Genomic DNA, 11,803 nt, shown 5'->3' with positions numbered 1-11,803 from the left:
ACTTCATTGGATAAAACACAATGACAATTAAATGTCAATTGTAAATTTGTCAAAGTCAATTGCTCCCAATTTTCAATCAGCTGTCGGTTTTGTCGTGATAAATGACTAGTAACAAAATTAAACAAAATGCGTTGTGGTGAATGAAAGTGTATTTGTTCCGTGGGCTGCTGGTCGAATAGCTAAGCTTCAGAGCGTTGGTTGTATCGCGGGCTGCTCTATGCGGTGTGCGATGGCGTTGCGTGGGGAGTAGGGGCGGGCGCGGTTCGGAGGAGCAGGCATGCGGCGGTATGGCGGGCGAGGCTGCGGGCACGTCGCGAGGGTTGCGCGTATACAAGATCGTGGTACTGGGCGACGGCGGGGTCGGCAAGTCCGCGGTCACACTCCAGTTCGTCAGCCACAGTTTTTTGGACTACCATGACCCAACCATAGGTATTAGCGAAAATAACAAAAATAATCAATATCCTTTAAATAACAAAAAAATTCAAGGGTTTTAGTGATCAGCTTAAGAAATTGCAAATTAAACAGTCACCAGTCTCTATTGTTAATATACTTATTAATATAAGGTTACTATGTAATGTGACTGCTAAAAAAACTTATTCCAGATAAAGGCCAGCAAAAACTTTAATTATTATGTAAAAAAATAGTTTTTCCTTGCCGTCAATAAGTTGATGCGTGTTTACATAGTATGAAATACAGCCCAATATTAATGTAGCTACCATGATATATTGAGTACTCTTTATGCACCACTTAGAACTCATCTACCATTTGAACTGGAATGCATGATTATTTCATTGCAAAAATAGACAGCATTGTAGCTTATGTTATACCACCTCAATGCATTTTTTGTATGTGGCATATGTCTTAGCACCAATCACTTCATTAAGTATCTCACCATTCAAGTTGATGTTCAACTATTTTAATATTATACTAGAATAATAGTGTAATATTTGGTTGCCCTTATTTTAAACAGAGAACATGAACAAATTTCACTGGGAGAGATAGTTTAATTCGTACTAAACTTAAAAAAAATGCCAAATGCTCATTTTTTTTATTTCAGAATTAAAGTGAAAATGTTAGACACTCTATTTAATTATCCTCTGTTATAATAGTAATAATAATAGAGAACGAGACATCCAGACATCTGGTCTCAAACTAAAATTATGTGTACTATGGGAAATTGAGATGATTTTTATTCTATACAGTACGCTGTCGTAAGACATTCAACCGTAGTTTTGAGTACTTAAATTTAAGTTTCAATAATACACATATAGATAATACACACCAAGATATCATACATAATATATTAAATACATACAACTATAATAGAAATTGTAATTTTATATGAAAAAAAGGAGTAGAAAGGATAATGAACACCTTAAATATTTTAAGTTGAATACACTTAAAAAAATGAATCAAAGTACTGTGCACAGCCACATCAATATGTATATGATTAGATAAATACATTTTATAATAATACTCATGCTACTAAAATTTTGTTTGGCACTGAATATGTTTTGTGTATCTACTGGAAAAACTATACAGTGTAAACTCTATGTAATGTCACTCAATTTAATGACAAACTCATAAAATGTCGAAATCGCTTGGCTTTGGTTGGTTAAGCTGGCCTTCCGTATAATGAAACAATCTTTATAGAATTATACCCACTTTCAATAACCACAATAATTAAGTAATAAGAAGTACCTTTTAAGTTGCCTATTAGTAATTAAAATAAAGTAATTATAGGAGTTTTGGAAGCAGCTAAATTATTGGGAATGTACTTCTTTTATCACCAAGATGCCTCAATATTGCAAGATATGAATGCCAGTAGGTAAAAATGCCACAAAATTACTGGTGCAGTCCTGTCAGTGTTGTTATTTTATTTTTATTTTTTATTGCTTATATGGGTGGATGAGCTCACAGCCCACCTGGTGTTAAGTGGTTACTAGAGCCCATGGACATCTACAACGTAAATGCGCCACCCACCTTGAGATATTAGTTCTATGATCTCAGTATAGTAACAACGGCTGCCCAACCCTTCAAACCGAAACGCATTACTGCTTCACGGCAGAAATAGGCAGGGCGGTGGTACCTACCCGCGCGGACTCACAAGAGGTCCTACCACCAGTAATGTTATATAGGGTTTACACTGTAAAAGTTTTGTAACACTGTAAAATTGTTATTTAAAATAATTTTAAATATTACTGTGATTCTCAGAGGACTCCTATCAACAACAAGCAGTAATTGATGGAGAACCAGCACTGCTGGACATTCTGGATACAGCTGGTCAGGTAATTACAATTTCTATTACCAAACACATATTATGATATAGTTTAATTACTTTTCTTTTACCACGACACTAAGAATTGCTTTGAAACAATATATCAATATCTCATTTGTATCTCTGTATTTGTATCTATAAATAATGATATTTAAACATAAAAATATTATAATATAGAATAATGTAATAAACAATATCAAAATATATACATTTCGAAGTCAGCGTGGCTTAAAGCATAAGACGTATGGTGCATTCCTATCTAGCGATGCAACAGTGTTTGAATACCGCAGGCGAGTGCGAATTTTCCTATTGAAATATATTACATATTTAACAAATGTTCACAATTTACTTCCTCAGTGGAGGAATAACATCGTGTAATAAAAATCAAACCCGCAAATTTACAATTTGCATAGTTACTGGTGGCAGGACGTCTTATAAGTCCGCACGGGTAGGTACCACCGCCCTGCCTATTTCTGCCATGAAGAAGTAATGCGTTTCGGTTTGAAGGGTGGGGTAGCCGTTGTAACTATACTGAGACCTTAGAACTTATATCTCAAGGTGGGTGGCGCATTTACGTTGCGGATGTCCATGGGCTCCAGTAACCACTTAACACCAGGTGGGCTGTGTGCTCGTCCACCCATCTAAGCAATAAAAAAAAGCTAATAAAAGCGTATTAAAAACCCAGGTGGAGTTCACTGCGATGCGGGAGCAGTACATGCGTTGCGGGGAAGGCTTTGTGCTGTGCTATTCGGTGACGGACCGGCGGTCGTTCCGCGCTGCCGCCGAGTACAGGAGGCTGCTGGCGCAGGCGCGTCCCTCCGAGAGGCTCCCACTCGTGCTGGTTGGAAACAAACTTGACCTAGCTCCGAGACTTAGACAGGTGAATATTAAATATCCACGTATTATACACGTATTATCCACGTATTATCCGCGTATTATCCACGTATTATCCACGTATTATTCACGTGCTATTCATGTATTATCCACGTATTGTCCACGTATTATCCACGTATTATCCACGTATTATCTACGTATTATCCACGTATTATCCATGTATTATCCACGTATTACCCACGTATATTATATACGTAGAAACTTTGTAAAACGTTGTTTTTTTTCGCTTAATATGCGACATTTATTTTAGTAATTAAAGATTCGTTTCATTTGGTATTAGCAAAAAAAATTGGATGTTTTTGATTGAACTTTATTTAACCCCTTCATTGCGGAACAGGCCCATCTTGAATTCCGCGGTACTTTCAGCTAGTGCGGACCGATTATTTCAGGTTTTTGTTAGAGTTCGACAACTATATACTACAAATTGTATACAGTATGTTTACACAAAGTTTATAGCATTTTAATCTACCTTAGTGCTGGTGGGTTGAGAAAGACCTACCAGGCACTGGTGGGAATATCGTTGGGGCCGCATCGACCCGCCAACGACCCCATTGAAGGTTTATGATTTTACTTGCCGCAGTCAACGTGTTAAGTTTAGCCCATTCAGATAGTTGACGAAGTTTTTTTTTATAGTATTTTTTCAAAATTTTTGTTTTTTAAATGGCTCTCCTGTAAAGTTTAAAAAATGTCACTTAAACTGAATAGCTTTTCAGACCTAGATACATACTAGATCGGTTATCAGTATCGAAACGTAAGAAAGAGACCGTAAAAGTCAATTTAATTTTGGCAGTTATTTGGGAATAACATGCACCTAGCACGTACAAGAGACTTTTTGGCGGGAACGCGAGGAGTGAAGTTGTGTGATTTGTTTTGTTTTGTCTATTTAGTGTTTCTTCAGGTTTCAATGTGTAATAACGGTGGTTTATTAACAGTTTAGTAGCTGTGAAAGTGCACGAATGTGGGAAAATGTAACAAAGCCGTTGGACGTAACTTCGCGGGATCCTCCAAAAAGTGCACTGAAAAAATCTTAGTAAATGACCACCATTTTACTGAGATTATATTTCATCCTATATCATCTCATCTCATTTCATTTCATTTCATCCCAGTTGATTAATGTCTCAAATTAATAATTTTCATTTCCATTCATTTACTCCATATTATCGTTCTTCATAAAAATAAGAATATAAATTAAAATAAAACACGACCTAAAGGTCTTAGTTACCAGGTCATAAAGTCCCTTAAAAAAGCACGGACAGAAAACAAATTGTTTATGTAAAGGTAACGACCGAGGAAGGCAAGGAGCTGGCCACACAGCTGGGGTGTCCGTTCTACGAGACTTCGGCGGCGCTAAGGCACTTCGTCGATGACGCATTCCACGCACTCGTCCGAGAGATACGGCGCCTAGAGAGACAGAGACAGGTGAACCTTTTTTATTTTTCCTACCTTATCTGTTGGCCTTGAGAGGTCATTTCACCGTAACCCTAACAAGTAGGTGAGCTCACGGTGCTCAAACCTGACGACGTTGATAACACTAACCCTAGCAAGAGCCGTGCTTTGCAGAATCTACCACCGTATCGGAAACGCGACCCACTGAGAAGATCCGGCGAGAAACTCAGTGGGCTATGTCTATGGGTTAGTTTACTCGGTGCTTGAGGTACCTAAAAGCACCGTTAGTGGATCGGCAGGACCCGAAATGACGTGTTTTGGGCGAAGTCGACTGTTTACCATTGGGTCCGCAGGATCGGGAATGTGAATCGATAATTAACTCTTTGGGTGACAATGGTGAAATTTATCTCGTGTTTTCTTTATTATATCGAGGGCTGAAAGACTATTTGGTTTAAGCGACATTTCGCTTAATACGCGACATTTTTCTTCAAACAACTTCAACAAAAAAACTTCAGCTATTTGAATGGGGTGAACTTTATTGAAGTTCAATTAAAAACACCGAGTTGTTGATGCTAATACCAAATAAAACGGACCTTTAATTACAAAGATAAATGTCGCGTATTAAGCGAAATGTCGCTAGCTTTACACACCTCTATATATTATATGTATCTATATCTATCTATACTAATATATAAATAAAGTGGTTTTTACGGATGTTCCGTTATAACTACTGAACCGTGCATCCGGTTGATTTGAAACTTGGTATCCACGTAGAAAATACATGTACATAATGGATAGGCTAATATTTATATGAATGTTGGACTCCTTAATAATAATGACAATAAATAATAATGTTAATTTTAAATGCCCAGCGGAGCGGGCAAGTACAGCTAGTGCTGGTGGTAGAACCTCTTGTGAGTCCGCGCGGGTGGGTACCACCACTTTGCCTATTTCTGCCATGAAGCAGTAATGCGTTTCGGTTTGAAGGGTGGGGCAGCCGTTGTAACTATACTGAGACCTTAGAACTTATATCTCAAGGTGGGTGGTGCATTTACGGTGTGGATGTCTATGGGCTCCAGTAACCACGTAACACCAGGTGGGCTGTGAGCTCGTCCACCCATCAAAGCAATAAAAAAATAAAATCTCCTTTTTGTCATCGCACCTCCCGCCATCGGAACAGAGTTCATACATATTATCTGGAAACACTGCGTTCATCGAGAGTGCGTTTCCAAAGATCTTTTCTGCCACGTACCATCCGGCTTTGGAATGAACTCCCCTCCACGGTGTTTTCCGAGCGCTATGACATGTCCTTTCTCAAACGAGGCTTGCGGAGAGTACTTAACGGTAGGCAGCGGCTTGGCTCTGCCCCTGGCATTGCTGACGTCCATGGGCGACGGTAACCACTCAGCATTAAGTGGGCCGTATGCTCGTTTGCCTACAAGGGCAATAAAAACATCCGTAATGTATAATTTTGTAATGCGAATTTAAAGATTAGGAATTTTATAGCCATGCTCGATTTCGTGAACAGTCCCCTTACCGTACCTAGCTAGCCTTGATTCCCGCAGTGAACCAAAGGGAACTAGGGGTGACTGAAAATCAGCACTGTTCGATTTATCGACGGTGACCACTTACCGTCAGGTGGGCCGTATGCTCGTCTGCCTACAATGGCAATAAAAATAAAAAAAACATATATATTTAAAATAAATTCTAGAAAATAACGAACGTTTTAATTTTTCTCCTAATCGCTCCGAACTGGAACGACTTTATTGATTCAGTTGCAAAACAGACGAGACTGGATTTGTTACGGTTGCCGGCAATTCGTATATCGCGCTGTGTACATTGCCGCTGAAAATAAACACGGATACATCAATAATTCGAATGTCACGGCTCGTTGCCATGGCAGCGTGTTGAGAATTTTGTCATCTATACTATAATATTATAAAGCTGAAGAGTTTGTTTGTTTGAACGCGCCAATCTCAGGAACTACTGGTCCGATTTGAAAAATTCTTTAACTGTTAGGAGGAGTTCGCTCGTGAGGAGTTCGACGTGCAAACTGTTGATTGTTGAATGATTGAACGGTGACCGGTGCTTAAAGGGCCTAAAAGCACCGAGAATGGATCCGGGGATCCGATAAGCGACGGCGGCTTTGCTTAGCCCCGTCGCCTGGATCGGATATGTATTTCCATGCTTAGTGGTAATGTCTTTAATAATAAATAGCGGCCCGCTCCGGCTCCGCTCGGGTCTTTAAGAAAAATTTCAACGATGTTTTATTTTTTAAAATAAAAGAACACTTATTGAGACATAACTATAATAATTGTTCTACAAAGTCATAGTACATTATTTTATTCTATCATCAATAGTTTTCGCAGGGCACGCGATGTAAAGAATATTTTAAGGTAATTTTTTTACACTTTGGGTTACATTATTGGAGTTTTAGTAAGGATAACTATATTTTTTTTTAAATATTATAGCCTATGTCACTCGGGAATAGTGTAGCTTTCAAACAGTGAAAGAATATTTCGAATCGGTTCAGTAGTTTCGGAGCCTATTCAATACAAACAAACAAATCTTTCCTCTTTATAATATTAGTATAGATAATAATAAAGCCCGTTTATTTCCAATCCATAATAATATCGTTATTACATGCGATTTATTATGTACCTACTAGGGTAGAATTTCTTTCATTTTCTTTTTCTCGCTATCGTTCCTTTCTTCTGTACCATTGATCGGAACCCCTTCTCGGGGTAAAGACCCCCTCCAGCATCTGCCCGACCACCTTGTCCATGGCTTTCTTTTTCCAATCGCTTCCTGCTGTCGCTTTTTTATCTTCTATCCACCTTTTTCTAGGGCGCCCCCTTCTTCTTTTTCCTCTTGGTCCTTTCCACATAGTTGTCTGTAATATCCCGGCGGACATTACATCGGATATGTATTTCCATGCTTAATGGTGATGTCTTTATCTACTGCTAATTATTTGCGTTACAAGTGATAAGAAGCGTTCAAGGTGCGCTCTCAATAAATTGCAAAAAAAATTCAAAAGACATTTCATAAAAAATTGTACAGAATAGGATGCGTTTTGAGCACGGAATAGATAAATAAGGTTGGAAAGGCCTTTGCTCTAATTTTGTATTAGAACCAGTGTCGCCGCTTCATCCCCACTATTTTAATTTCTACACATACACATACTGTGATTACAAGTATTTCAAACACAACAAAAACACCCACACATAAATCTCAGGACAGATATTCGTTCGCAAACTAGCACAAAACACCCGTAGGCATACACACTCACACACGCAAAAAGGCAATAAAAATGTTCATACACGCTAGTGCTTGATAAAATCGATATTCTTTATCGATAAATTATCTGATGAATGAATGGAGAAAATGAAACATGAAATAGATATTGAAAAAGAAAACTATTTTACTTTTATTAATTACAAATAGTCACTGTTCCTGGAATAAAACGTATTTGTTAAGCAGTTGGCGCTTGCTATTAATTGCGAATGAATTTTTCAAAACTAAGTGTATTCTGATTTTTTTATGGTAAAATCATTTTCAGTAAAATGTTTAGAGCAAATAGTACTCGTCTTTGTCTCCAGTTTCCTCTACCTGTCACGTCAATCCATTGTTCCCTGGCGTTAGGTTCTTTAGGAAACCTAAAATTTTTTATTTACTGCATAAGTCAAATAGCATTTTACTTAGATTTTAATACGTCTTAGACAATATAGTAAATACCCGTAAATGAGAGGTCTACATGTCCCTCTATATTATACCTTCACATTAATTCAATGATAATAATTCAATAATAATAATACATATTTATTTTACTCAAAATACGTCTCACTAAGAATATACTAGGTATCATTAATTAAATATAAAATAATGCAAAAATTATTCATGTCAAATGTAAATATAGTCGAGAATTCTGTCGATGATTTTATTTCAACCACATGGTCACCTCACTATCGACAAACTGCACCACGGCCAATCAGGGCAAAGGCCGAAATTTCAAAGATTGAAGTGTAGAGAACGCAATGCATGTAGTACATTGGAAGCTGACTTGGTCATTGCGTTCATTGGGCGAGTACACATCGCGCAATGTATGCTATTTATAACTTGCTGCAATAATATTGTTAATGTTTGGAATTTCATAATGCTCAGTATATTTTTATGTTTTAGACAAATAATATTGTAATTAAATGGTAATTTCGACTTACCGATCGAAAGATATACCTCCTCGCTCTATACTTGAGGTCTCATTTTTTGTTTTACAAGTTATAATTGCACAACACGGCACTATAAGGCGGAGATCTGTTCGCCCAAGTATTCCAAAGCGCACTAAACGCGGTGAATGAAAGAATCGGTCGAGTTATGTTTGTATAATCATAACTGTGGCACGCTTGCCCCGCCTACATTACCATTCCAACCTTTATCTATTCCGTGGTTTTGAGGTAAATAAACTAGTTGAATCTCGCCGCTTCACGTGAAAGCAGTGCAAAGAAACGAATGCACTTTCGCGACGATAAGACTTTGTTGTTTATTGTAAACTAGCGACCCGCCCTCGCTGCGCTTCGGAAACATTAAACTTTATTATTGATAGCTGAGTCCCGCGATGTTATGTCTCGTCGTACCGCGGGTGACGCCGCGGGGCGAAGCTAGTCTAAAAAAGTAAGCCTTATATCATCAGCTACCTATCAGTGAAAGTCCCTTCAAAATCGGTCCAGCCGTTCCAGAAATTAGCCGGAACAAACAGATCCGAGATCGATCGAGCAGATACGTTGTACAATTGTTTTTGGAAGTTTAAAGGAAGGATTACTGGTGTAGCGCTGTCAATTTAGGGCAGAATGCGCACCAGCTTTTTACTTATTTATAACATTATGGGTGCTCATCATGCCCAACTGATGTTAAATGGTGCCCATCGATATCACAACGTGGATAACTCCTCAAGTGTATAGAATTTCTGGTATAGTTTAACAATAAATAGCTGTCCCTGCAAACCGCATTATTGCTTCACAGCAGAAATATGTGGGCGGGACAAGTGGTACCTGCCGGTGCGGCTTACCATTCGTCCTTCTCATTCTTCTTCTCAACCATGTCACTCTTGGTAGAGTGGTCGTGGTCGTCATGTAGTGCTGGAGAGGGCAGACTTCATGCGTCTCACGATGTCCCGCCATCTTTTATTTTTTATTTTACAGTCCACCTGGTGTTAAGTGGTTACCGGAGCCCATAGACATTTGCAACGTAAATGCCGCCACTCAACTTAAGATATGAGGTCACGGCTGCCCCACTCGTCAAATCGAAACGCATTACTGCTTCACGGCAGAAATAGGCAGGGTGGTGGTACTTACCCGTGCGTCCGCACACACAAGAGGTTCTACCTCCATGTCTCCCTTCTCGAGGCCATATTACTGCACTAATTTAGGGGACCTCCCACTGTAGTTGTAAGTTAGTCGGTTTATCGCATCAGTGACCTCCCGCGCGGTCTTGTACCATCCACTTGGCCATCGCCAACGATACGCCCTACCACCGGTCATTTCGTCGTGGTTTGATGTCTGAGATTAATTTTATAATGTCGTTTTGTGTTTCAGTCGTCAATAATGGGCGGGGTGTCGACCACGGGGGGTGGGCGGCGAAGGTGGCGCCGGCTCCGTAGCATTTTCGCCCTTGTCTTCCGCAGGAAGCGTAGACACCAGCACTCCTCGCCGTGAGCGTGCGTCATTCTCCAAACGGATACCGTCGCAAGCCGCGACTCGCGACCTCCCGTGACAGGCGACGAAGCCTCAATGATTTACATTTTTCAAGTTTCAGTTTTTCTAATAAATTAAAATCGACGAGATAGTCATTGTGATATATTTTCAGAAGTTGTACGGTTATAAAGAATTTTTTTTTTTTGTTAAATTGAGAGTGTATTTACAGAGAAAAAAATCGCCTAGTGAAATGTATGAGCAATATTAAAATTTGGTGCATATGTTATTTATTAGTCAACAGAAGTGTTCTTCAGATTTAATATATAAATAAAAAAAAAAATATTATTCGAGTCTACCGAAAAGTTTTTGAGCGCATATGAAAAAAAAGGGAGCCTAAAAATTACGTACCGAGTATAAAGGCTTCGTTATTTTATTTATCGGTGTTGCCATAATCTGAATGATGATTCGAGTGGCCATTTATGTGTTCCATAAAATTTTATGCATTTATAATTTTTAAAACAGGAATAAAATTGATAAGACAGTGTCTTTAATTTTACAGATTATACAATAAGGGAAAGAGAGAATTAAAAAAAAAACGACTATATGACCACGAGTGTATTATGTGATAAATAAGCGTATGACAAAAAAAAACCTCACGCGTAATTCTCGTTGAGAAGTATTGAATTGAATTAGCTTAGCTGTTAATGTAGGTGCCTGACCTTCAACGAATATGCCACAACCCTCTACCTCTAAATGATTCCTATATATAAAGTTAAATCGTCGTTTAGAACCTTCCTGTAGAATGTTTATCGTAGTTAAACTTTAAGGCCTACGAAATAAGACCCCTTTTTAATTGACAAAATTAATTTACTATACGACCAATTTAAAGAAAATTATCCACAGAATAATAATTGGTAGCATTGTAAAAAAATAATTGAGTGATTGATTCTCTTTGGAATTCTGATGGAATGTTAAAGGGATTTTTGCGAAGAACATGTAAACCGAAATTTGCTATAAATACAAGACACGTAAAAAATAATGTAATAGTAAAAATAATGAGGTAAATTGAATTCGCACGGATCGATACCGTCGTTCTACGTACTTCTATCGCGAAGCAGTTTGTCAAAATGTCGGCCGCTTCCAAAAAATAATTAAGTTTTTGATCTCGACTCTATGGCTTTTCATAAATTCATAACATTTGACAGCAAAGTAAGAATGACAGAATGATGAGCCTCATTGGTCGATTTCGGGATTGCTTACGTCACGGCTTATGACAAATGTTATTGGCTTAAAACAGTTAATGTGTAGGTATCGAAGTAAAATTTATTATCTGTGGATAGTTTTCTTTATTCGCTGTTGCGGTGTAATAAAAGCTACTTAGATTTTACAGAGTTTTTCATCCCGCTCGCACCCCGTATTGCGAGAGTAGGATAGTTGTCAGTAAGGGCCAATTACCGTATTTAGTGTTAGTACGAAAAGTGATTGAGATAATTTTTGAACTTGATAGTCATGCCTTAGTATCAGACTTAATTTTAGATTTTAATTGAAGTTGTACTTA

At 38.2% G+C, this 11,803-nt stretch overlaps 1 protein-coding gene across 1 annotated transcript; it reads left to right on the top strand.

Moving 5' to 3' along the window:
* Ric (Ras-related protein interacting with calmodulin) lies at positions 1-10,796 on the top strand. The gene is made up of 5 exons (XM_028187828.2): positions 1-429; positions 2,215-2,288; positions 2,964-3,158; positions 4,451-4,591; positions 10,147-10,796. Exons 1-5 carry the CDS (start codon positions 288-290, stop codon positions 10,264-10,266), a joined length of 672 nt encoding a protein of 223 aa, XP_028043629.1. The 5' UTR covers positions 1-287; the 3' UTR covers positions 10,267-10,796.
* The last annotated feature ends 1,007 nt before the right edge of the window (positions 10,797-11,803 follow it).

Source organism: Bombyx mandarina, chromosome 19 (genome assembly GCF_030267445.1).
Source record: "Bombyx mandarina strain Sakado chromosome 19, ASM3026744v2".
In the NCBI taxonomy this organism is placed as follows: Eukaryota; Metazoa; Arthropoda; class Insecta; order Lepidoptera; family Bombycidae; genus Bombyx; species Bombyx mandarina.
Note: the sequence above shows the minus strand (reverse complement) of the source record. Positions and strands in the feature narration are given on the sequence as shown.

What these genes read in the sequence shown, in the direction of transcription:
- Ric (XM_028187828.2), top strand. Translation starts at nt 288, where the DNA reads ATGGCGGGCGAGGCTGCGGGCACGTCGCGAGGGTTGCGCGTATACAAG. An exon ending in TTCTGGATACAGCTGGTCAG is followed by an intron (nt 2,289 to 2,963) that starts GTAATTACAATT and finishes TTAAAAACCCAG; the next exon opens with GTGGAGTTCACTGCGATGCG. An exon ending in GCCTAGAGAGACAGAGACAG is followed by an intron (nt 4,592 to 10,146) that starts GTGAACCTTTTT and finishes TTTGTGTTTCAG; the next exon opens with TCGTCAATAATGGGCGGGGT.